General features: G+C 41.2%; 1 protein-coding gene and 1 long non-coding RNA gene across 2 annotated transcripts in view; one reads left to right on the top strand and one right to left on the bottom strand.

Annotated features, from left to right (window-relative positions):
* Positions 1 to 26,254, top strand: part of SKOR2 (SKI family transcriptional corepressor 2) — a 42,791-nt gene that overhangs the window by 3,630 nt on the left and 12,907 nt on the right. The window contains exons 2-5 of the mRNA XM_034403906.3: positions 8,407 to 8,470; positions 11,472 to 11,543; positions 23,691 to 23,756; positions 24,183 to 24,281. Coding sequence (XP_034259797.2) covers positions 8,407 to 8,470; positions 11,472 to 11,543; positions 23,691 to 23,756; positions 24,183 to 24,281 — 301 coding nt within the window. The remainder of the gene's footprint in view (positions 1 to 8,406; positions 8,471 to 11,471; positions 11,544 to 23,690; positions 23,757 to 24,182; positions 24,282 to 26,254) is intronic.
* LOC148115029 (uncharacterized) overlaps positions 20,400 to 26,254 on the bottom strand; it is a 44,220-nt gene continuing 38,365 nt past the window's right edge. The window contains exon 3 of the long non-coding RNA XR_015732043.1: positions 20,400 to 20,515. This is a non-coding gene — a long non-coding RNA (uncharacterized LOC148115029). The remainder of the gene's footprint in view (positions 20,516 to 26,254) is intronic.

Below are 26,254 nucleotides of genomic sequence, written 5' to 3'. Positions count from 1 at the left end.
GGAAGGGACCTTGGAGGTCTTCTAGTCCAACCCCCTGCTTAGGCAGGAAACCCTACACCACTTCAGACAAATGGTTATTCAACATCTTCTTAAAAACTTCCAGTGTTGGAGAATTTACAATTTCTGGAGGCAAGTTGTTCCACTGATCAATTGTTCTAACTGTCAGGAAATTTCTCCTTAGTTCTAGGTTGCTTCTCTCCTTGATTAGTTTCCACCCATTGCTTCTTGTCTTGCCCTCAGGTGCTTTGGAGAAGAGCTTGACTCCCTCTTCTTTGGGGCAGCCCCTGAGATATAGGAACACTGCTATCATGTCTCCCCTAGTCCTTCTTTTCATTAAACGAGACATACCCAGTTCCTGCAACCGTTCTTCATATGTTTTAGCCTCCGGTCCCCTAATCATCTTTGTTGCTCTTCTCTGCACTCAGTCACTAAACAAATTGTAAGCTGAGGACTACCTGTAATCATTTTACTTCTGTTGCCTGCAAAATGCTGCCTTCCTTTCCAAATCATGTCATTTTTTTCCCGAAGTCACTGAAAAGCTGTTCCCCCCACCCCTGTCAAACCTACAAGACTAAATGTGGGGGGGGGGGAAATCCAAGCCAAGTGTGTAATCCACAAAGAAACTTACACGGGTTACCATTTGAAGGTTCTTGTTTTAATTTCCCTGACCTTCAAAACTGGCACAACGAAGAGTCCTTTTAGCGTTAGCCCCCCCAGTCGAAAATACATTTAAGTAGTAAAGCTGGTTAGGAGTGAAACCCGATTCCTGGGGTCCCCATGGATAGATTGACGTTGTTTTCTTGGAAGCAACATAGACAAGAATAGTTGTATCCAGTGGTGGGATTCAGCCGGTTCGCACCACTTCGGGAGAACCGGTTGTTAACTTTCTGAGCAGTTTGGCAAACTGGTTGTTGGAAGAAATCATTATGGCAGAGAACCGGTTGTTAAATTACTTGAATCCTACCACCGGTTGTATCTCACGGTTGAACATGGTGCAGAGTTTGGTTATTTCTTGCAGATGTTTCATTACCAGAGTAGGTAACATCATCAGTGCTAAGTGAGTGTGGGTTTGCTCCTTGTTTGTATGCAAGGTAGCTTGCTCTTGCAGTACAGGTAGTCCTCGACTTACGACCACAATTGACCCCCCCAACATTTATGTTGCCAAGTGAGAAATTTGTTAAGGGAGTTTTGCCCCACTTTACGGCTTTTCTTGCCACATTTGTGACACGAATCACTGCAGTTGTTAGATTAGTAACACCGCTGTTAAGTGAATCTGGCTTTCCCATTGAGTTTGTTTGCAAAAAAAGCTTACCTTCAAAAGGATCATAGGACCCCAGAATTTATTTATTTATTGTTTATTTATTTATTTATTGGTTTGATTTATATGCCGCCCTTCTCCGGAGACTCAGGGCGGCTTACAATGCGTTAAGCAATAGCCTTCATACTTTTGTATATACCTGCTTAGTAAGGCTTTTGCCCCCCCCCCCAAGCAATGTTCTATTTTATACAAAGTCAGCTTATTGCCCCCACAAACCGGGTCCTCATTTTACCTACCTCGGAAGGATGGAAGGCTGAGTCAACCTTGAGCCTGGTGAGAATTGAACTCTCAGTAATTGCAGGCTGCTGGCAGCTAAGTGCTATTTAACAGCACTTTAGTCCACTGCACCACCAAGACTCCAATAAATACCTCAATAAATATATATATGCCTAAATATGAACCAGTTGTCAAGCATCCGAATGTAAATCACATAACCATGAGGATGCTGCAATGGACATAAGTCTGAAAAATGGTCATAGGTCACTTGTCTCAGGGCCATTGTAACTTCGAACGGTCACTAAATGAACTGTTGTAAATTGAGGCTTGCCTGTAGTTAGTTCTGCCAAAAATGCTGAGCAAACCCCACACTCACTAGCACTGATGATGTTACTTAATTGGGTAATGAAATGTCTGCAAGAAAACAATCATCACCAAGGTGATGCACCAAGGACCCCATAGTAATATAGAGGTGGTTTTACTATTGTTTTCTCTGGAATTTAACTGCTCAGGCAGACATCTTGCGATGTCTTGATAGTTTTCCATCCAGTGCTAATCAGGCTCAGTCCTGCTTAGCTCTCCAAACAGAGCTAAAATCTGCATAATTGTGCCAGATCTTGAAAGTGATCACAAGTCAGGTGCGGATGTCTGCAGAATATTTATTTATTTATTTATTTATTTATTTATTTATTTATTTATTTATTTATTTATTTATTTATTTATTTATTATATTTCTATACCGCCTTTCTCCCGTAGGACTCAAGGCAGTATACAGTCAAGAAAAATATAGATACACAAACATCATAAAATTGCTAATTAAAATTATTATTATAACATAGTTTGGCCCAATTAAATAGAACCTAAAATAAATAACATTTTAAAAACATTCACATGTTCATATGAATATGATAAAGAGATTCAAGTTGTTGGCAGCCGCACCCTGCAAATAAGCATATTTTTGTTTCCCTGGACATCTGTAGAAAGTAAGATAAACCCTGGAGGTAATAGTAGGAAATTAATGTAGCTTTTCTGCTGATATCCTAAAGTCAAGAAGTATGAATCCCATTGCTGAAAAATTGCATCAAACCAGAACGATACTCTAAGCCAGCACAATCTAAAAATGAGCTTTATAGTTTTCCTGCAAATATATACTCTTTTCTCTTTAGCTTAGTTGGCAATCATTCCCATTGATTTTTAGACCTAGAGTTCACTGTTTCAGGCTTGCAGGGTTAATAATCATAAAGATCATAATTTCACAATATGGAAGAAAAATCAAAACAATTATAGTTTCCTCTCCAGTTATCCTAGGGATGAAGTCCCAGACTACCCCAAATATGTGAGTGTGTATCCTAATTCATCTGCAGGGCAAACCTCCTTGAGAAGGCCTACAATCTTCCTTTTTGTGAACTAACAACCACAAAAATTTGATTGCATGAGAACAGGACTCTCCAAATTTGGCAACTTTTTTTTTTTTAATTTGATTTATATGCCGCCCTTCTCCGGAGATTCAGGGTGGCTTACAATGCATTAAGCAATAGCCTTCATATTTTTGTATATTTTTTATACAAAGTCAGCTTATTGCCCCCACAAACTGGGTCCTCAATTTACCTACCTTAGAAAGGATGGAAGGCTGAGTCAACCTTGAGCCTGGTGAGATTCGAACTCACAGTAATTGCAGACAGCTGGTGTTAATCACAATGCTATCAGTCTGCTGAGCCACCAGGCCCCTTAACTTTAAGACGTGCGGACTTCAATTCCCAGAATTCCGGCCTGTGGAATTCTGGGAGTTGGTCCAAAAGTCTTAAAGTTGCCAAGTTTGGAGATCCCTGCATTAGAATCAGGAAGATCCCGCCAAAGGATCAGCAAAGGGTATTGGGGTGCTAGAACAGATTCGGGGGGTGGGGCAGGGAATTTAGAAGATTGGAATAGCTGTGTTATAAAGACGATAATTCTGATTTGAAGAGAGGTATTAGTTAGAAGCCACGCAAATCTTTACAATCCATTGTCGAGAAATTCATGTTTCCTCCCTCTTAATATTAATAAATATAAAAATAAATATTAAGATTTCAAATCTTCCAAGGATGCTAAATGGAAGATTTAAGATGTCAGGGGAGAAAAAGAGCCACCTTGAGAAATTGGTCCTTGGGACTCTCTGTCCCATGATGTAGCATTCTGGATGAGGAAGAAGGGCTGTAATAGCAGGAGGATTGTTAATGTTAATATTAATGAAAATGGCTATAAGATTCAGGTGCCGGTGATTTTCTTTCCACTTCTAAATGTCTTGGATTGGTCCAGTTCTTCTCTGTTAAACCAGAGAAAATTCACCTTGCCTTTGTAAAAGCAAGGACCAGGCCACCCAATTTGTGACTGTTGTACTACAATGGCAGGGATTTCTAAGGGGGCATTCCTTGCTAGGTAAGGTCTTATCCCGCTAAGCCAGTGATGGCAAACCTTTTTGGCACCGAGTGCTGAAAAGGTCACGTGGAAATGTCGCGCGCAGGCTCATCAGGGCCGCACTCCAGAAAAGCTGAACTTCCGGGTTCTAGCGCGCATGTGCGCCCGACAATCAGCTGGCCAGTTTGCATGCACAGGCTGGTTTTCGGCACTGCCACAGATGCGAAGGGATCGTGTTCCAGAAAAGCTGAACTTCTGGGTTCTGGCGAGCATGCGCACCCAACAATCAGCTGGCTGGCAAGCATGAGCACACCGCTTTTCGGCACTGCCACGCGTGTAAAGGTCAGCTGATCATCGCACATTCATGCATGCCAGAAACCCGGAAGACAAACAGGCAAAGGCACGCATGCACCAGGCAACATGGCTTCACATGCTACTTTGGGCACGCGTACCATAGATTCGCCATCACGGCCCTAAGCCGTTCCCAAAAGAGGGGTACAAAACTGGACCTTCAGTGCTGTTCCCACTGAATTCAGAGGAATGTCTTTTGAAAAAGCCATTTGTCCAGATTGGAACAGGGTCTCTTTCTTGAGTAAGCGGGTTGGACTAGAAGATCTCCAAGGTCCCCTCAAACCCTATTATTCTATGTTCTAAAAAGACCCATTTTGGCTCCTCTGGTTCAGTGTATTGAGATGGACAAGCTTTGAATGAAGCTCTTTTAAGATGTTTTCTGCAGTAGATCTTTGACTATTAAAAACACCACCTATTTTTCCATCAGGGGTACCACACAGAGAGTCTCACCGGTGTCTTCCTCATGTTCTGGACTGCAGCTCCCATAATGCTCAAGAAATAATAGTGTCCAAGGGAAGGACTATCAAAGTCCTAAGCTAAAACATAGAGAGGACACCAGGTAAACTTTCCTGCAGATAAAACAGGGAAAGAAACTCGATCCCCTTCCTCGGATCTGTATCTTTTAGTTATGAATCTGATTGTTCACTTAATACAATGTTTCTCCAATTGGGCATTTTAAGATGTGTGGACCAGTGGTGGGTTCCTCCCAGTTCGGTCCGGTTCGGCCGAGCCGGTAGCGGTGATGATATGATGTCACCGAACCGGTTCTCCCCCCCACCTGCCCACCCCCCCACCCACATTATTCTTACCTTTTATTTGGTCCCACCCCCAATCTATTGCTGCCTCCTGAGTCCCAGCTGATGACTAGAGGGAAAAAAACTATTTAAACTCTTGCCGCAGGGCTTCAAAGGGCCGTCCTACAGCTGATCAGTGTTAAAAGCAAACAAATGAGTCGGATCGTAAGTGCGAGGACCTTCCAGAAATGACTCTGACCAGCTAGCCACGCCCACCTAGTCACATGACCTCCAAGCCACACCCACAAAATAAGCCACGCCCACAGAACCGGTAGTAAAAAAATTTAGAACCCACCCCTGGTGTGGACCTTAGGAATTCTGGGGGATGAAGTCCACATCTCTTAAAGTGACTAAGATTGAGAAACATTGACTTACTCCTGACTTGCTTCCCAATAGATAAACCCTACTTATCTTCCCAATAAGCTTCAGATGCAGGACATAAGCCCCTCTTTTGAATTGGTACACTGGCAATTTGTGTAAGATGTAGCGGGCACATTCACAAAATGGCTGCTGCGAGAGACTTGCCTCCTCACAATATGCTTGTCATGCTAAGACTGGACGCTCACAAGACACCCAGAGTAATTTCTGCAAATAAAGCCCACTGTTATTAACACCTGCTGCTTGCAATTACTGCAAGTTCAAATCTCTCCAAGGCTCAAGGTTGACTCAGCCTTCCATCCTTTCAAAGGTAGGTGAAATGAGGACCCAGATTGTGGGGGCAATAAACTGACTTTGTATAAATATACAAAAGGATGAAAAGGCTATTGCTTAATGCGTTGTAAGCCGCCCTGAGTCTCCAGAGAAGGGCGGCATATAAATTAAAGTAAAAAAAAAAAAAAAAGTTAGCGGGAGATACTTTGTGTTGCGTTGTTCTTACTCAAATAAACCTAGGGTTGAAATTCTAACCTTGTCAACTTTTAAGACCTGTGGACTTCAACTCCCAGAATTCCTCAGCCAGCCATGTTGGCTGGGGAATTCTGGGAGTTGAAGTCCACAAGTCTTGAAGTTGACAAGATTGGACATCCCTGGCTTAGGGGAACAAACTATATGGACCAGAATCTGATGGGCACCAAGGGTGGGGCAGGTTATGTTCTGCAACAATATTTAGTGCCTGGTAAATCACACCAAATTACCATCACACCACCAATACTGGACTGGATCTAAGCCATCATTTTAAGTAAAGCCTTAAATACCATTGATTTCAGTGGGTCTCCTTTAGTTACGTCTGGAGCCAACTGTCTACTTCTAGATTGCCCAAAATAACCTTATATAATCGACCGAAAGTGTCAACATCTGGATTGTCAGATTTCAAAAAAGCTAAGTAGCGTGAGATATGGATTGGACTTTTATTTATTTATTTATTTTATTAATTTAATTTGTATACCGCCCTTCTCCCAGAAGGGAGGTGAACAGCCAAAATTAAAAAACACACAAATGCAAAAGTTAAGACAATTAAAAAGAATTAAATCACTGGCTACCCAATTTAAAACCCCAAATCCATAAAATTTAAAATCCCAATTAAAAACCATTTAGGCTAGGCCGGCTTGATGAAATAAAAACGTCTTAGATGGAAGAGCACCAGGGCAACTCAGGGAGGAAAACTAGATGGAGAAGTTGAAAAAGTATAGTTATCCTCACTTAGTGACTATTTGCAGTTACGAGGGTTGATGAAAAAGGAACTTCGCAACCAATTCTTACCTTTACGACGTTCACAGGTCTGTAAAGGAAAGGAAAGCCGAACGAAGATCAGAAGCACAGTGGCTGTTTCACTTAGCGAATGCTTTACTTAATTACTGAGTTGCCAGTCACCATTATGGTCACTAAACAAAGACTACCTGTAACTTGGAAGAAAGAAAGGCAGGTTATTTCTATACAGCTGCTAGAAAAATTACCTGTATGTGCACTGCTATGAAGAAAACATAGGTTTGACATATGAACTCTACTGCAATTCATCCCCCCACAAATCTGCTACCCAAATCCTACAAAGAATCCTTTGGCAATGCAGCTAGGTTGATTAACCAGGACCCTCAAATCCAAGAGAATTTGCAACTTTCTCCAAATGGAGGTCACACTCCTCCATCAACTCTGGCCACAGCAGAAGATAGACCTGAGCAATCTCTAAGGAACCTCAGATTTCCCCTACTGGGGTGAGTCTTCTAAAACGCAATGACCTTCCCCTCTTTTGAAGGACAGTTCTCAGCATTTCTGCATTCAGCAGGGCCAATATTTATGTCGGTTTACCAGACTTGGTCTGCAGAGATCCACACAACCACTGGGTGCCAGCAAAGGCAAACAACGGCCATCTCTTTGCTGCCATCTGGTGGTGATCTGGAGGTTGGCGGACCACCTTAAGGATCATCAGGTAGAGTAGGCAGAAACATGACCAGGTGAACTTCCGTAATTCTATTGTATTGTAAGGCTACATTAACAGAATCTTGTAAGGCTGAAAGTACAAATCTTCTGCCATTTCCTTTGCAGACTGATAATTTCAGAATCCTTTCTGAATCTCTTTCTCTGCCTGTTATGCAGTTGTGAGCTGTGTCTTCCCTTCTCTGATTATCCCTGTACCTTCCCCTCTTCCACAGTTTCCCAAGTCCCCAAAGGTGCTTTTTCAAAGAGGCGACTTTTGTTTTCAGCTCTTGAAGCTTCAGAGCTTCTTGAAGGAGAAGCAAAACGTCTTCAAAGAAAAACCAGATTGTCCGTCCAGTTGCTTCTTGAAAAAGCACCTTTGGGACAACTATGACCTGAATGGCTGAGAATCTCTATAGACAGTTTCCCAAAGTCATTCTCAAACCCCATTACAACACAAAACCTAGTATTTTGGGGGAAGGGGGGGGGCGGTTAGAATCTCTGAAGTTGATCTTTTTCAGTTCAGATTAGTGATCAGTTCAGATTCAGCTCAGTTCAGATTCAGCTCACATTAGTGAGATTTATATATTCAGCTCAAAACCACAATCAGGATCCAATCCATTGTCACCCTTCGTAGCTGTTGATTTGTAAACTAGATTACAAATTGAGTATATGTTGACTTGTAACTTATAAATTTTCTAAAATAAATAAATAGATAAACAAATCCTAGTTGATGCTAAGAAATGACTCTTATCTCCCAATGAAAGCAAGCACAATTCTTGAGCCGAGATTTAGCCTGGATGTGTTATTCTCTCGCCCTCTCTCACATCCACCCACCACTAATGTTTTTTCACTATTACTAATTGTTCATCAACTGAATTACGGGTGGGAGACTTGCTTCCTTCCTACCTACTTTCCTTTCTTCCTTTCTTCCTTCCTTCCTTCTAATTTTTGCTTGTTGTTTATTTCTTTCCATGCTGGCAGATTCCGAAAAGCAAGGAAGCCCACCCCATCAGTCTCTCTTCTTCCAAGGAAGATAATTTCTCAGGCAAGGCAACGCAACGGATTCCTATTGATTGTGTTTCCACCCTGGGGTGAAGTCAGGAGGGAACAAAATGGACTTGCATCCCCTAAAATAGACCCCTCCCAAAACTGTTTTGGTCCATCCGTGTAGTTCCTGAAAAACCTCAGTATCAAGATTCTGAACCTCAAACAACATGTGTTTGTGTTTGTGTGTGTTTGTGTTTGTGTGTGTTTGTGTTTGTGTGTGTTTGTGTATACTGTATGTGTGTGTAGATGGGATGGGGATGAAGGATATTAAGAGAAGAGACATATTTCTCCATTTGTATCCGTCTTTTAACATTTATTTCTTACAGCCAGATAAATGTGTTCTCTCCATCTCTTTTTTTTATTGATAGCTAGCTTCTCTCTTTATCTCTTTTATAGATAAATAGAGCTGTGCTGTCTTGATCTAATTTATATTTAATGAGAAAATGAGAGAGAAAGAGAGCAAGAGGAGGAGAAATTCAGCATCATAATAGTTGCCTTCACAAGATGCCTAACCAAGATCACGGAATTAACCCATTGTCTGGGTTCGTGCGATATGAGCCGCTCGCTGGCCAAACGATCTTCGTTTGTGGTGCTTTCTAAGTCAGTTGTATACAGGTAGTCCTTGAGTTTACGACCACATTTGGAACCCAAGAATTATGTTGCTCAGTGAAATATTTGTTAAGTGAGTTTTGCCCCATTTTACGACTTTTCTTGCCACAGTTGTTAAGTGAATCATTGCATTTTTTTTATAGTCACATGGTTGTTAAGTGACTATCCAGCTTCCTCCTTGACTTTGCTTGTCCGAAGGCCGCAAAAGGGGATCACCTGACGCCGGGACATTGCGACCGTCATAAATATGAACCAGTGGCCAAGCATCTGAATTTTGATCAGGTGGCCATGGGGTCATGGGGCAAGGGTCGTAAGTGTGGAAAACAGTCATAAGTCACTTTTTTTCAGTGCCGTAACTTGGAACCATCACTAAATGAACTGTTGTAAATCGAGGACTACCTGTGTAGCATATGTTTACAAGATACAAAATACAGAAAAAGCAGGGATGGAAAGGATCCTGGGAGATCTTCTAGTCCAGAGGTCTCCAACCTTGGCAACTTTAAGCCTGGCGGACTTCAACTCCTAGAATTCCCCAGCCAGCTTCTGGGAGTTAAAGTCCGCCAGGCTTAAAGTTGCTAAGGTTGGAGACCCCTGTTCTAGTCCAACTCGCTGATCAAGCAGGAGACCCTATACCAGTGGTCCCCAACCCCCGGTCCGCGGACCGGTGCCGGGCCGTGGAGTACCTGGCACCGGGCTGCACAGCGGCCGGGGGACATGAATGCTGCAGCGCAAAGGCTCCTGGGCCGTGCGCAATGGGCCGTGCGCAAAAGCTCCTGGGCCGTGCCCCCACCCCTGCGCGCGCTCAGCGGGCCGCGGCGATAAAAAGGTTGGTGACCACTGCCCTATACCGTTCTGGACAAATGGTTGTCCAGTTTCTTCTTGAGTTGGATGTTCCTCCAGTGAGGGCTTGTTGTGAGTGCTCCTCAAGTGATGGACTTACCCACATCTTCCGCACCCAAGATGATGACTGTAGCAGTGCTGTGATTGTACCATCGCAGCCGCCATCTTGACTTTCCTGATTCTGCTCTTGAGGATAACCCTGTTTATCCTTGCTGTGTCCATATAACCCCGAGATTTCTGACTGATCTGAGTAAGGGTGTCGTACGAACATGGTTAGCATGTGAAGAATAAGACATCAGCAATGTAGTACTTTGATCATTGATAATAAAATAATTGATAATAAGAAGGGACGTGGTGGCTCAGTGGCTAAGGCGCTGAGCTTGTCAATCAAAAGATGGGCAGTTCAGCGGTTCGAATCCCTAGCGCCGCGTAACGGGGTGACTTGTCCCAGCTTCTGCCAACCTAGCAGTTCGAAAGCAGGTAAAAAAAATGCAAGTAGAAAAATAGGGACCACCTTTGGTGGGAAGGGAACAGCGTTCCGTGCGCCTTTGGCGTTGAGTCATGCCAGCCACATGACCACGGAGACGTCTTCGGACAGCGCTGGCTCTTTGGCTTTGAAACGGAGATGAGCACCGCCCCCTAGAGTCGGGAACGACTAGCACATATGTGCGAGGGGAACCTTTACCTTTACCTTAACGTAATACAGGTAGTTTTCGACTTCCGACGACAATCGAGCCCAAAATTTCTCTTGCTAGGCAAGACCGTTTTTAAGCGAGTTTTGCCCCATTTTATGACGTTTGTTGTCACAGTTGTTAAGTGAATCACTGCAGGGGTTAAGTTACCAACACAGGTATTAAATGAATTTGGCTTCCCTATTGACTTTGCTTGTCAGAAAATCGCCAAAGAGACAATATGACCCCAGGACACTGCAACCGTCATAAATACGAGCCAGTGGCCAAGCATCTGAATTTTGATGATGTGACCACGGGGATGCTGCAACAGTCGTAAGTGTGGAAAATGGTCATAAGTCGCTGTTTTTGGTGCCGCTGTAACTTCGAATGGTCACTAAATGAACTGTTGTAAATCAAGGACTACCTGTATAACACCTCACTCATTCTCAATACCTCTTCTTCCAATTTCAATAGAAATGTTAAGGAGATTCCTCTGTTTTGGGCAATACAAGTAATCCTCAAGTTACGACCATAATTGAGCCCATAATTTATGATGCCTAGTGAGAAATTTGAGTTTTGCCCCACGTTACGACTTTTCTTTGCCACAGTTGTTAAGTGAATCTGGTTTCCCCATTGATTTAGCTTGTCAAAAAGGTCACAAAAGGGGGATCACGTGACCCGCCCCGGGACACTGCAACCGTCATAAATGTGAATCAATGGTCAAGCATCCGAGTGTAAATCACGTGACCATGGGGGATGCTGAAAAATGATCATAAGTCACTTCTTTCAGTGTCGTCGTAACTTTGAACAGTAGGGGAATTGTTGTAAGTCAGGGAATGCCTGCATTTAATTTTTGCTCCTCGTTTTCTTTGTGTTTAGATAAGAACAAGGAGCACAGTTTTTTCATCTCAGACGGTGAACATCCAGGAGACTTCTGGAGAAATATAGCAGGTGAGTGTTGAATCAAATCCAGAGCTCCCCTCGACGTCTTTACTTCAAAGTAAGCTTACTGATTTCTACTGTGTATGTCTGTTCCCTACTTGGCAGGCACAGAAGCTCCTCTTGAAAATTCTTAATCAAACGACTGAATATTTGGTAGGGTTTAATTTTTTTTCCCTCCCCCCAAAATAAAAATAGAACAACTCTTAATAGATGGAATAACTAAGGGGAAAATACAAATAAGCAGGGCTGGTGCCATGTTAATAGCAATAAGAATATTAATTGCGGGTCATATTTTAGCAAGAAATTTCCGGAAATATATCAGGTTACACAATGGAGCAGGCTGGGAAGTGGGGGAGAAAAAAAACAGCATAAAATGACAATAATTGAAATGTTCTCTTTGAAACCTTCCATTAAAAAGGATCACAGCTTATTGCTTTTAATATCTGTCAGAGAGACATTAAAGGTGTTTTATGAGATCTAAGGCAACATTTATATTATCTCCGTGATAATGATCTCTACACAAAATGTATAATACATTGACAAAAATTACATTATACAAATTAAATGGAACCACCTTTTACTGATTGCTAAATGTCTCCAAGGGTTTTGGGGAGGGGAGGGGAGGGAGGGAGGGAGAGAAGAAGGGGGGGAAAAAACGTGATTAGAAGTTTTGATACTAAGTTGGGTATTGCCGGGGAGGGTTATAAGGAAAGAGAGGTTTTGTTTCAGGGGAGACAGAAAAGACGGGAAGGGGGGGTGGGGAGGGAATGTAATTTTCCATTTATGTAATGCAAACTGTCTCGGCTTTGACTATTCACGGTTAATTGACTGTCAAACGAGGTTGTTATCCTCGGGCTACGTCTGCAAATTTGCCTGTCAAATGAGACAGAGAAAGCAAGCCAGAGAGAGAGAGAGAGAGAGAGAGAGAGGGAGAGAAAGAGAGAGGGAGAGAGAGAGAGATGGGATAGAATGGAAAGCAGTTTCAAAAATTGGGTCTCAAATCTTGGGCGTAAAAGCAGGAGGGAAACATTTGCAAACTCGGAATTAAAAACACCAAACAAACCTTTCTCCAGCCTCTGTAGAAACCTGGGTTTGGCTGGCCAAGGAGTGCCTTGTTGGAAAGGTTTCTCCTGATTTTTTTTTAATTTAAAAAAAAAAAGTCTGAAAGAAGAAAGGGAAAGAGGAAACAATAGACTTTTAAATAAAGTGAAAGGATGATCAGAAGAGAAATCAACATTAGAATGGGGTGAGGGAGAATGGGATGGGATGGCATGGGATGGGATGGGGTAGGGTAGGGTAGGGTAGGGTAGGGTAGGGTAGGGTAGAGGAGAGGAGAGGAGAGGAGAGGAGAAGAGAAGAGAAGAGAAGAGAAGAGAAGAGAAGAGAAGAGAAGAGAATAATTTAATTTAATTTAATTTAATTTAATTTAATTTAATTTAATTTATCACATTTCTATGCTGCCCAACTCCCAAGGGACTCTTGGAATAGAATAGGATAGGATAGGATAGGATAGGATAGGATAGGATAGGATAGGATAGAATAGAATAGAATAGAATAGAATAGAATAGAATAGAATAGAATAGAATAGAATAGAATAGAATAGAATAGAATAGAATAGAATAGAATAGGAAAAGAAAAGAAAAGAAAAGAAAAGAAAAGAAAAGAAAAGAAAAGAAAAGAAAAGAATACTGTTTATTGGCCAAATGTGATTGTCCAATGTGAATGGAATTTGTCTCCGGTACAGAAGCTCTCAGTGTACATACAAGCAACAAAGTGATAAATCATAAGATACAAAAATATTAAGTATCAAAATATTAAGGGAGGGAATTATTAAGTTGATTGGAGGTGTTGCTTAATTTCTCGTGTGGCATGTTATGATAAGCTAAAGACTGAGTAAAAATCAGAAACAAGGGGTTCTTGATGCTTTCTGAGCTTGGTTGTTTTCTCGCAGACCTTTCATTGGCCAAACTAGACTAGCACTGATGACATTACCTATTTTGGGTGATGAGACGTCTGCAAGAAGGAAACCAAGCTCAGAGAGCACCAAGGACTCCATGCTTCAACCCTGGGCTATGAATATTTTCCTTTATTGAAATCAGAAACACGGTTCGGGATATTTATCATCTATCTGTCTGCCCTATTTATCTGAAATCAGTTACATCGAGTCATACCGAAATATATCTGAGAGTTTGCAAAAATCTTTAATTCTACTTAGAGGGTAGTAAGCTTTTCAGGACCAGGGACTACTTCAAGAGACACAACTGATGCTTTCAAAAGCTTAGTTGCCTGCAATTTCTGCTGGTTCGAATCTCTCCAAGGCTCAAGGTTGACTCAGCCTTCCATCCTTTCTAAGGTAGGTAAATTGAGGACCCAGTTTGTGGGGGCAATAAGCTGACTTTGTATAAATATACAAAAGTATGAAGGCTATTGCTTAACGCATTGTAAGCCGCCCTGAGTCTCCGGAGAAGGGTGGCATATAAATCAAATTAAAAAAAATAAAAAAGAAAAGAAAAGAAAAAGAAAAGAAAAAGCTTAGGGAGTCATAACATATTCTCTCTCTCTCTTTTTCTGTTTGTCTAATCATTTTATTTATTTTATTCAATTTGTATACCGCCCTTCTCCTAGTGGACTCAGGGCGGTGCACAGCCAGAACTAAAACACATACCAATACAAAATTTAAAATTATTAAAAGAATTACATACTTTGGCCCAAATTTAAAACAATTCGAATTAAAACCCATTGACAAATAAAAAGCTAAAAAGCTAAAAAAACTAAAAAATCATCATCCCATTTTATTTCAAAGGCACTTTTTTTTCTTCTGCTTTTTTCCCCACCCGTTGAGGTAGAAGAAGAAGAAAACGTTTCACTTCTCATCCAAGAAGCTTCATCGGTTCATCTGCGAAACATTTTCTTCTTCTTCCTCAAAGTAAAAAAAAAAAACGGACTAGTTGCCTTTTTCTTTTTAATAAACGCTTTTTATTTTTATTTCTCATAAAACATATATAAACGTACAATCTCTTTTAACCGTTCTTATCACACATATTATCTTTTAGTTTCCATATTGGTTCATTCTTCATCCTAAAGAGCCTTGGTGGCGCAGCAGACTAAAGTGCTGTTAAGTAGCACCAGCTGCCTTGCAATTACTGCAAGTTCGAATCTCACCAGGCTCAAGGTTGACTCAGCCTTCCATCCTTCCGAGGAGGGTAAAATGAGGACCTGCATTGTGGGGACAATAAACTGACTTTGTATAAAAAAGAACACCGCTTAGGGGGGGCCGAAAGCCCTACTAAGCAGGTATATACAAAAGTCTGACGGCTATTGCTTAACGCATTGTAAGCTGCCCTGAGTCTCCAGAGAAGGGCGGCATATAAATCGAACCAATAAATAAATAAATAAATAAAATACATTGAAGAAGAAAAGCACTTTTGAGACAACTATAACCTGGGTGACTGAGAATCTCCATAGGCATCCCAAATCATATTTTGTGCAGCCATCATAGACTGAAATGGTCATTTGTTTTTTGGAGATTGAATGCACGTTCTGCCTGTTATCTCATTCCTGTTCTCCGCAAGACAGTAATGTTAGCTTGTAAATAGTCTGGTAGCACATGAGCAACTACTGCATTTATGATGACATGATGAACTCTCATAAGCTAAAATCCATTGTGAGTTGCAAAACCAAAGTGCCATAGAGGTGAGTTGCCCAGAGTTGCCTCAAACTGTGAGATGGACCAGGGGTGAAATCCAGCAGGTTCTGACAGGTTCTGCAGAACCGGTAGCGGAAATTTTGAGCACTTCGGAGAACCAGTAGCGGAAATTTTAAGCACTTCGGAGAACCGGCAAATACCACGTCTGGCTGGCCCCAGAGTGGGGTGGGAATGGAGATTTTGCAATATCCTTCCCCCTGGAGTGGGGAGGGAATGGGGATTTTGCAGTATCTTTTCCCTGGAGTGGGGTGGGAATGGAGAATTTTGCAATAGCCTTCCCCCAGCAATGGGGAGGGAATGGGGATTTTGCAATATCCTTCCCCCTGGAGTGGGGTGGGAATGGAGAATTTTGCAATATCCTTCCCCCAGGACTGGGGAGGGAATGGGGATTTTGCAATATCCTTCCCCCAGCAGTGGGGAGGGAATGGGGATTTTGCAGTATCTTTTCCCTGGAGTGGGGTGGGAATGGAGAATTTTGCAATATCCTTCCCCCAGCAATGGGGAGGGAATGGGGATTTTGCAATATTCTTCCCCCTGGAGTGGGGAGGGAATGGGGATTTTGCAGTATTCTTCCCCATCCACACCCACCAAGCCACGCCTACCAAACCACGCCCACAGAACCAGTAGTAAAAAAAATTGGATTTCACCACTGAGATGCACAGCATAATAAATGTACTAAGTAATAATAAATAATAACAGCAACGTTCAAGGGGAATATAGAAGGAGACATATAGTAGCCCTCAACTTACAATAATTAATCCAGTGATAGTTCAAAGCTACAACAGCACTGAAAAAAGTGACTTATGACCATTTTTTCACACTTACGACTGTTGCGGCATTCCTGTGATATATGATCAAAATTTGGGCGTTTGGCAATTGGCTCATATTTATGACGGTTGCAGTGTCGCGGGGTCATGTGATCACCTTTTACAACATTCTGAGAAGCGAAATCAATTACCCGCCTCTGCAAAAGATAACATACCCATAGACTTTCCCAAATCATCTTGCTGGCCAAGGGACTAGAAAACCCCTTGACCTGCCCAGGAGGTTCATCTCAGATGTAAAATTATTTTACACCAATATTGTTAACTTTCTGAATGTCTAGTAACACTTTGATTCTCAGATGCCCCCAGTATGGTGTATCAAACTATTTCTCCTTCCATTTCACTCCTAAGGCACAGTGGTTTCTTTCTGTACCATCTCCATTATCTCCTAAACCAAACTTCTCTAGGTTGGTATCTTCCAGATGTGTTGAAACAGCAGTTCCTAGTATTAGCTAACTGATTTGGCTGTACAGATAGTTGCCTGCACTTAAACCTCTAAACAAAAACAATCCTTGGCTCCATTTATTGAGAAAGGTATAACTTTATTAAAAGTCAAATGTATTGCAGTAAAGCATAGCCAGAACTGAGAATCGCGTGCCAAAATCTTTAAATTCAACTTTTCCCTCCCTTAACTGCCCCCCATTGCTGATCTCCCTATGACCAATCAGGTTCAAGCAAAATATTTTCAGAACAGACACTTCAAATGGTTGGTATGCAGCTGCCTTCTTTTCCCAGCTGGATGATCTTGAAGCAGCGTCTCAGGAAGATACAGAAGTTACTTTTGCTTTCCCCCAAGCATCCCTCCTTCCACTTTTTTCGGTGCTGTTTTAACTTCAAACAGTGACTAAATAAATGGTTGTAAGTTGAGGCCTACCTATGTTGGTTTAGAAGACTGGGAAGTTTCGCTCCAAATTATTGCGAAGGCCCCAAGTTGTGATTAATTGTTTCAAACTGTCTTCTAGCGTCTTCCTTACCCAAATATTGAAACCTTTTGCTCTATTAATTCCTTTGTCCTCAGCTTTCTAAACTGGAAGTTTAGAATAATATACTTAATATACTTTACATAATATACTTAGCCTGGTTTCTCAGTTGACCCATATTCTGGTTTCTCGTGTTAAATCAAACAATCTGGGTTTGCACAGAATTTTAAGCAAACTTACATTGCGTGGATATTTCTGCTAGGCTTTTACATGGCTTGGTTAAGCTTACTAAATGAATGCAACAATTCTTCCGTGTAATACTACTGCTTCCTTCCTATTCTTTGTTGCCTATTTTTGTCAAATTTAAGACTGAATTGTTCAAAGCAGAACAATACTTCTTGGGTTTTATAAGTATCTTGCATATCACTATCACTGTTTTATGAATACCATATTTGGATTATAAAACTTGAAAATAGCCAGTAGATGGCAGCAATGGGATTCTGAAGAGGCCCTTTGCTGCCATCTTGTGGTCATGTGTGATCTTGTAGTCCAAATCTGGTACTGAAAGGTAAAGGTAAAGGTTCCCCTCGCACATATGTGCTAGTCGTTCCCGACTCTAGGGGGCAGTGCTCATCTCTGTTTCTAAGCTGAGGATCCAGCGCTGTCCGAAGACGTCTCCATGGTCATGTGGCCAGCATGACTAAACGCCAAAGTAACGCTGTTACTTTCCCACCAAAGGTGGTCCCTATTTTTCTACTTGCATTTTTTTATGTGCTTTCAAACTGCTATGTTGGCAAAAGCTGGGACAAATAACGAGAGCTCACCCCGTTACGTGGCGCTAGGGATTCGAACCGCTGAACTGCCGACCTTTCGATCGACAAGCTCAGTACCTTAGCCACTGAGCCACCGTGTCCCTATGTGGTACTGTAGTCCTGGCTATATACAGTACTAGGCATTGTTTGAAATAGCCTGATGGTTTACTATCTGATTTCTAAGGCTTTCTCGGTCTGAGATGTGATTTGCCAGATAGAACTGGGGGAGATATGCTGTTCAGGAAGTATGAATCTGAAGTTCTGTTAGACGTTCAAGAGTAGAATCCCTTTGCGCACAGAAGATCCCGGTTCAATTTATGGCATATCCAGTTAGAAGGGAATCAAGTAAGACGATTAAAGGACTTTTAAGTGAGGCTGTGGATCTCTATTGCTGGTCATCCCAACTCAATACAAGTAGCCCTTGACTTACACAACAGTTCATTTAATAACCAAAGTTACAACAGTGCTGAAAAGAGTGACTTGACCATTTTTCACACTTATAACCGTTGCGGCATCCCCCTGGTCATGTGATCAAAATTCAGGTCCTTGGCAACTGACTCATATTTATGACAGTTGCAGTGATCACCTTTTGAGACCTTCTGACAAGCAAATTCAATGAGGAAGCCAGATTCACTTAATAACCATGTTGCTAACTTAACAACAGTGATTCACTTAACTATTGTGGCAAGAAAGGTTGTAAAATGGGGAAAAGCTCACTTAACAACTGTCTTGCTTAGCAACAGAAATGTTGGACTCAACTACTTGTATCACCTGAACACTCTCACTACAGGGCTATCCGATCTGGGCTGCAAGTATCTTATGGCTGCTAGATGGCAGCCCAAATATACAAGACCCTTACTGTAATTATTTGCTGCCACCTAGTGGTTGTGTATCTTTTTGCGGCTCAGATTTTAAATCCTTATTGGAACCTCGGTGGCGCAGTGGTTAGAGTGCAGTACTGCAGGCTACTTCTGCTGACTGCCGGCTGCCTGCAATTTGGCAATTCAAATCCCACCAGGCCTCCCATCTTTCTGAGGTAGGTAAAATGAGGACCCAAATTGTTGGGGGCAATATGCTGACTCTGTAAAACCCGCTTAGAGAGGCCTGTAAAGCACTGTAAAGCGATATATAAGTCTAAGTGGTAGCGCAGCAGACTAAAGTGCTGTTAAGTAGCACCAGCTGCCTGCAATTACTGCAAGTTCAAATCTCACCAGGCTCAAGGTTGACTCAGCCTTCCATCCTTCCGAGGTAGGTAAAATGAGGACCTGGTTTCTGGGGGCAATAAGCTGACTTTGTATAAAAAAAGAACACCGCTGCGGGGGCGGGGGCGAAAGCCCTACTAAGCAGGTATATACAAAAAGTATGAAGGCTATTGCTTAATGCATTGTAAGCCACCCTGAGTCTCTGGAGAAGAGCAGTATATAAATCGAACCAATAAATAAATAAATAATAAATAAATAAGTGCTATTGCTATTCCTAGTTTTTAGTCATGTTGGCTTGAAAAACTGGCAGTCCCAATATTTCCGGAGACCATAAGACTGAAGAAACATGGAATATGCAACATTAGGAATTGTGTGACTAATAAAACTGATTTGGTAGAATTCAGCATCTTAAATGTTGCTTTACGTATCTAATACCGGTACAGTATGAGCTCACATGACAATAGACTCCACATAAATGGAGTGGAAAACAGATAGTATGTACTTTATGACTTAGGAAGGGACACTGAATTTTTCAGCCTTTTGCAACATTATAGTAAGCACTATAGCTATGGTCCTCCGACCTTCTACATATCTTAAATAACACTAAGTAAATGTATTTCTTTATGACATTCCCTCCCTTTTTCACCATTAATTTTTCTATTCCTAGGAGCAAGCACTGGATTTCTTACGGCTGCAGGTCCCAGAATTCCTAGCTATCACCACCAAGGGATAATTGGAATTTGGAATCAGTTCCACTCAGTCTTTCTTAACTTTGGCAACTTTCAGACGGGTGGACTTTAACTCCCAGAATTCCATGGCTGGCTGTGGAATTCTGGGAGTTGAAGTCTACCCGTCTTAAAGTTGCCAAGATTGAGAAACACTGGTCCCTGGACTGGTAGGACCTGGTTGAGAACGTCTGGTAGTAGCCATAACAACACAGTATTTATATTAGACTACAATACAGGTATATGTCCTCAACTTATAACCACAATTGAGCTCAAAATTTATGTTGCTAAGGAAGATAGTTGATAAGTGAGTTTTGTCCCATTTTACAACCTTTCTTGGCACCATTGTTAAATGAATCATTGCACTTTTAGGATAGTTGTTAAGTTGTTGACAGTTGTTGACAGTTGAGTGAATCTTTTGACTTGTCAGAAGGTCACAAAAGGTGAACACATAACCCTGGGACACTGCAATCGTCATATATATGAGCCACTTGCTAATGGCTTTTATGACATGACCATAGGGATGCTGCAACGGTCATAAGTGGGAAAATGGTCGTAAGACACCTTTTTCAGTGCCATTATAACTTTGAACGGTCCCTGAACAAATGGCTGCATGTGGAGAAGTAACTTTACATTCAACCAAAGGCAAATTTTTGGAGAAGGTACCTCGGACCGATTATTGTTTGGTGTGATAGACAGTTCCTTGCTGCTTCAAAAATTAGATAGTCGTATTTTTCTCCACAGTTATCCTTTGACATGTGGTTCTTCTAACCCCTTGTGTAAATTTTCCACCTGAAAGAAAGAAGATGTTAATTGAGGCTCTGGGAGACAGGAAGGAAATTTCATATCTTTCGTATTCATTGAAATATGAGCTGCCAATCCATTAACAACTTCCAGTTGATTAAGCATCTTCCTTTTAATTACTCCATCAATTATATTTAAATATACAGTATGTTACCAAACTTCAAGAGGAGTGCCATTTCGTACCATGAAGTGATGGAAACGTAAGATAATTTTAGAATTTAATAAACAGAACAGACATATGTTATTAAAAGAGAGAGAGAGAGCAATACAGAGTAATTGTTGATCATTTCCTTTTGTTTATATTAGTAACACATTAGAGATAGCTTCTCTTGATGAGCTAAAATATGTTTATGACTCACAGCAACAGTAACTAACATTGACTTTCCTCAGTTATTCAGGCTCTAATGGATTAATCCACTAATTTAATTAATTAAAAAAGACTCTAGCATTAATAGTAGCATATGGTATGGTATTAAACAGTCTGCTTACATCTACCAGAAGTCCTTGACTTACAACCATTCATTCAGTGATTATTCAACGTTACAACAGCACTGAAAAAAGGTATAGAACCAGTCCTCATCCTTATGACCATCCCAGCATCCCTCAAAATTTGGCTGCTGGGCAACTGGCAAGTATTTACAACGGTTACAGCAAACCAGGATAAATTATTGCAATTTGTGGTCTTCCCAGCCAACATCCGATCAGCAAAGTCAATGGGGGAAGCCAGATACGTTTAATGACCACATTATTCACTTAATAACTGCAGGGATTTGCATAAGAACCTTGGCAAAAAGATGTGAAATTGGCCACAACTCATTTAACAACCATTTTGCTGAGCAACAGAAATTCTGGTTGCAATTGTGGTCATACGTTAAGGACTATCTGTCGTGTATCCAATAGGATACAATATTATAATGTTAGAAAGAAGAAACTGCTGCAGATTATATCAGACTAGGTTTCAGTCTTGAGCTGATTGTTTAGAATAAAGTCTCTATTGCATAATAGACAGATGGATGAACAGACGGACGGATGGATGGATGATAGGAGAGAGATGATAGAGGTAGAGATAGATAGAGAGACAGACAGACAGACAGACAGTGACAAAGAAATGAGAGAAATAGATCAGACAGATATCTATCAAGCTATCTATCTATCTATCTATCTATCTATCTATCTATCTATCTATCTATCTATCTATCTATCAGGGGTGAAATCCAGCAGGTTCTGACAGCTTTTGGAGAACCAGTAGCGGAAATTTTGAGCAATTCAGAGAACCTGCAAATACCATCTCTGGCTGGCACCAGAGTGGGGTGGGAATGGAGATTTTGCAATATCCTTCCCCCAGGAGTGGGGAGGGGATTTTGCAGTATCCTTCCCCTGCAGTGGGGTGGGAATGGAGATTTTGCAGTATCCTTCCCCTGCCATGCCCACCAAGCCACACCATGCCCACCAAGCCACGCCCACAGAACCAGTAGTAAAAAATTGGATTTCACCACTGCTATCATCTATCATCTATCTATCTATCTATCATCTATCTATCTATCTATCTATCTATCTATCTATCTATCTATCTATCATCTATCTATCTATACGTACCTATCTATGATCTCTTAATAAAATGGGAAAAATAGTTCAGTAAATTATATTTAGCAAAAATTAAAATACCCAAAATAGCTACAAAGGAAAAAAGAAAAGGAATTATTCGGTTTCTAACATAATTTGCCAAACTACTAATTTGCCCTATTTTAGACATTTAAGCCTAACCATTAGAACTTTGATTGGGATTGTATTTGCCCTGCTGTGTGATGTTATTGTATGAAGAGTAAACCATTCTTGCTTACATTTTAAGTTAAAATTTCTATCATGCAGTCATACTGTTAGTTTTTGTGTTGTTGTCTGTTCTTCAACTTTAGGCTTCCCGTCCGATATTAATAGAATCTTTCTTCTGAGGTTCAGCAAAATTTATTTTTGTTGCTACAAGCGTAGATTTCATTAAATTGTTATATTTCTTGTTGATTTTTTTTCCTGAGATTTCACCGAAGAATATTTTGGTTTCTCTTTGGAGGGTGCAAATCATTTGCCTATCCTTGCTGCCATCGTGGTCATTTTGAAATCCCCCTGTGGATATCTTTGTCACTTAAGGTGGATTCTGCAAAAAAAAAGGCATGATTGACATGTTGCTCTCTGGAGTCATACAGAGTTGGCTTAAACAGGAACATTTCTCAGCATGTTTTGCTATTTCGCAACGATGCAATATGATAGATTGGGAGAAAAAGGTCAGAAAATTTAAGCTGATGGTCACAATTACATGATCAAAATTTAGCCACTGTCTTAATTGCTTTGAACTCTTTCCAAGGACACTACCGTAAACACTTTACTTGATCAAACGTAGCCTGGTGGATGGTGCAAATCAATAAGGATGGGATGGGATGGGATTGGGATGGGATGGGATGGGATGGGATGGGATGGAATGGAATAGAATAGAATAGAATAGAATAGAATAGAATAGAATAGAATAGAATAGAATAGAATAGAATAGAATAGAATAGAATAGAATAGAATAGAATAGAATAGAATTCTTTATTGGCCAAGAGTGATTGGAGATACAAGGAATTTGTCTCTGGTACACAAGCTCTTAGTGTACACACAAACAGGTCATAGCTACATGATCTTAAGATACAACAAGTGATAAATCATAAGATACCAATAGGAGAAGGTAGTAGGAAAGTTGAGAAGATAAGAAGGATAATAGCAATACAGCCTACTACATGGGTAAATAACTTTAGGTCTAAGACAATGCTGTGGGAATTAGGTACAGTATTTAGCAGAGTGATGGCACGAGAGGGGAAAAAACGATCTTTGGGTCTAATTGTTTTGGCATGCAATGCCCTATAGCAGCATCCTGAGGGGAGAAGTTGAAACAGTTTATGTCCAAGATATGAGGCGTCTGTAGATATTTTCTCAGCCCTTTTTCTGGTTCATGTCGTGTACAGATCCTCAATGGAAGGCAGCTGTTTGCAATTGTGTTTTTTTCTGCAGTTCTAATGCTCCGTTAAAAGTCGATGTCTGTCCTATTTGGTTGCTGTGCCAAGCCAAACATTTATAGAGGTGCAAATGACAGACTCAATATTTCCTTTATAGTAATAATTCTCTTTTCATTCAGGTGATCCCATCCAAGAACCCAGCGCACCCCATTCTCTGAAAAAGGACATGGAAAACATGGGAAAAGGTAAAAAAGGTGGGGGGGTTTTATAAAGATAAATAGATGCAAATCTCTTACTAGAGGCTGACTTTTGTTTTAGCGGAATATCAAGACAATTAAGGGTAATATATGTTTTTTACTCCCAACCATATTTTAAGCTTGACAAGCAACATATGAATAATATATGGACCTTTTGTGTGGCTATAATTGAGATTAATGCATATGTATCAATCAATACACGACACTGGGCTATAATACTTTAAAATAATATATTGCATTGATTTGTATTCATGGATTTCTGCACAAAATCTATCCAAAGCTGCTCACGGCATGCTGCAGCCACCCTTAAACTGCCAAAAATATTTTTTTCCTTTTGTAATTGTGAACGTTCGGTCTTAAGAGTCCGTATGCTCACAAAAAAAAATTTTTTTTTCTTTTTCCTCTTTGGTTTAGAAGAGCTTCAGAAGGTCTTGTTTGAACAGATCGATTGGCGCAGGAGGCTTGAACAGGAATTCCAAGTGCTCAAAGGAACCACGTCATTCCCAGTTTTCAGTAAGGTTTTATCTCTTTTAATTCGTTTAACTTGAGATAATGCACTGAACTGCAACATCCAAAACTCCCCCAGCCAACGTGACCAATAAAGGGATGATCAGATATAGATCTTAGATCATCAGACATAGATCTAAACTAACCATTTTGAGTACCGCAGGTCACATTTCTAGGAGTATTGGCACAAATCATGTGAAATCACGTGAAGTACTAGTCCTGCTTTATAAAAACCTTAGTAAGGCAGCACCTGGAATACTACATCCAGTTTTGGTCACCACATTACAAAAAAAGATGTTGAGATGTTTGGAAGAAGTGAAGAGAAGGGCAACTAAGATGATTATAAAGGCCTTGGAGGCTAAAATATAGGAAGAACGGTTGCATGAATTGGGTATGGCTAGTCTAGAGAAAAGAAGGACTAGAGGTGACATGATAGCAGTGTTGCAGTATTTGAGGGGCTGCCACAAAGAAGAAGGGGTCAATTTATTTTCTTGTTGTGGCTCCGACCCCCGAGCCCATCTTATCGGAGGGAGAAGGCTCCGAACATGAAGGAGAGGAGCCGGCCAGGCCTCCCTCTCCAGGCCCCTCCTCTCTGGCAATGCCTCAGGTGTCTGCCGAGGGAGAGGAAATTGACCAGGAGCCAGGTGTTTCCGATGACAGCGATGAGGGTGATAAGTCGTTCCTGGATCCACGCCAACGAAGGCGAGATAAACGTTTGCAGCAGATGAGGAGGCGTGCCAGGGATTAAGCTGAGTCACTGGACCACACCCCACAGGCTATATAAGAGAGTGTGGTGGCCATTTAGACTCTGTGACGGACAAAGCTAACTTCTGGCTAGTCACTTTGTACAACACCTAATCAGCTGAAGGTTTCATGTTTGAGCTGGACTGTTTTGAAAACTGTGTGTATTCGTTGGTGTTATCTGGTGGAGGAACACTCCCTCTTCTTGTAGTAAAGCACTTGGCAGACGGTTATTGTATTGCTGCCAAGTTCCTGATAACGAACCTTGTGTGTGCCGAGTACTTCTTTAACCCCCGGCTGGCTGTTTGTGTGTGGGGGGGGATGGAGACAGAACATTTCTAAAGCACCAGAAGGAAAGGCAAGAAACAATGGATGGAAACTAATCGAGGAGAGAAGCAACCTGGAAGTAAGGAGAAACTTCCGAACAATGAGAACAATTAACCAGTGGAAGAGCTTCCCTTCAGCAGTTGTGGGTGCTTCATCATGGGAGGTTTTAAAGAAGAGATTGAATAGCCACTTGTCTGAAATGGTGTAGAGTCTCCTGCCTGAGCAGGGGGTTGGACTAGAAGACCTCCAAGGTCCCTTCCAGCTCTATTCTGAATGAATTGAACTTTAAAATGTTTGTATTATTTCAAAAAGGGATATACTCAAACACGCTATCCCTATAATAACAGTGATAATAATATGGTAGTGAATGTGAACTGGAGAAAATCAAAATACAAAGATCTGCAAATAGAAGTAGAACAACTGGGGCAAAAGAAAGCAAAGATAGTACCAATAGCGATAGGTGCCTTGGGTGCCATCCCAAAACACCTGGAACAGCACTTGAACAACATTGGCATTGAAAAAAATCATCATTGGTCAATTTTAAAAGGCAGTTTTACTTGGAACAGCTTACATCCTCCAACAATACCTTTAATACCATCAAATATACATATTTTCCTGTCTCAGATTCTTGGGGAGGATTCGATAGGTAGATAAAAATGCCAGATCTGGTCTAAACCTCTAGCTGACTGTGTGACAAACCATAATCCCTTAGGAAAGTAGGTTGTTCAGAGTATTAAAACATCCTATTTGATATTACCGGAACCTCCAGCCAAGAATAACAGAGTTGGAAGGGACCTTGGAGATCCTCTAGTCTAACCCCCTGCTAAAGCAGGAAGCCCTATACCAGCGATGGCTAACCTTTTTAACATCGTGTGCCAAATCTGGGGGAGTGCGGGCTGGTTGCGCGCGTG

This window comes from Pantherophis guttatus, chromosome 2 (assembly GCF_059756535.1).
Source record: "Pantherophis guttatus breed Tessera chromosome 2, ASM5975653v1, whole genome shotgun sequence".
Taxonomy (NCBI): domain Eukaryota; kingdom Metazoa; phylum Chordata; class Lepidosauria; order Squamata; family Colubridae; genus Pantherophis; species Pantherophis guttatus.
The sequence above is the reverse complement of the archived record's forward strand: the minus strand, read 5'-3'. Positions and strand labels throughout refer to the sequence as shown.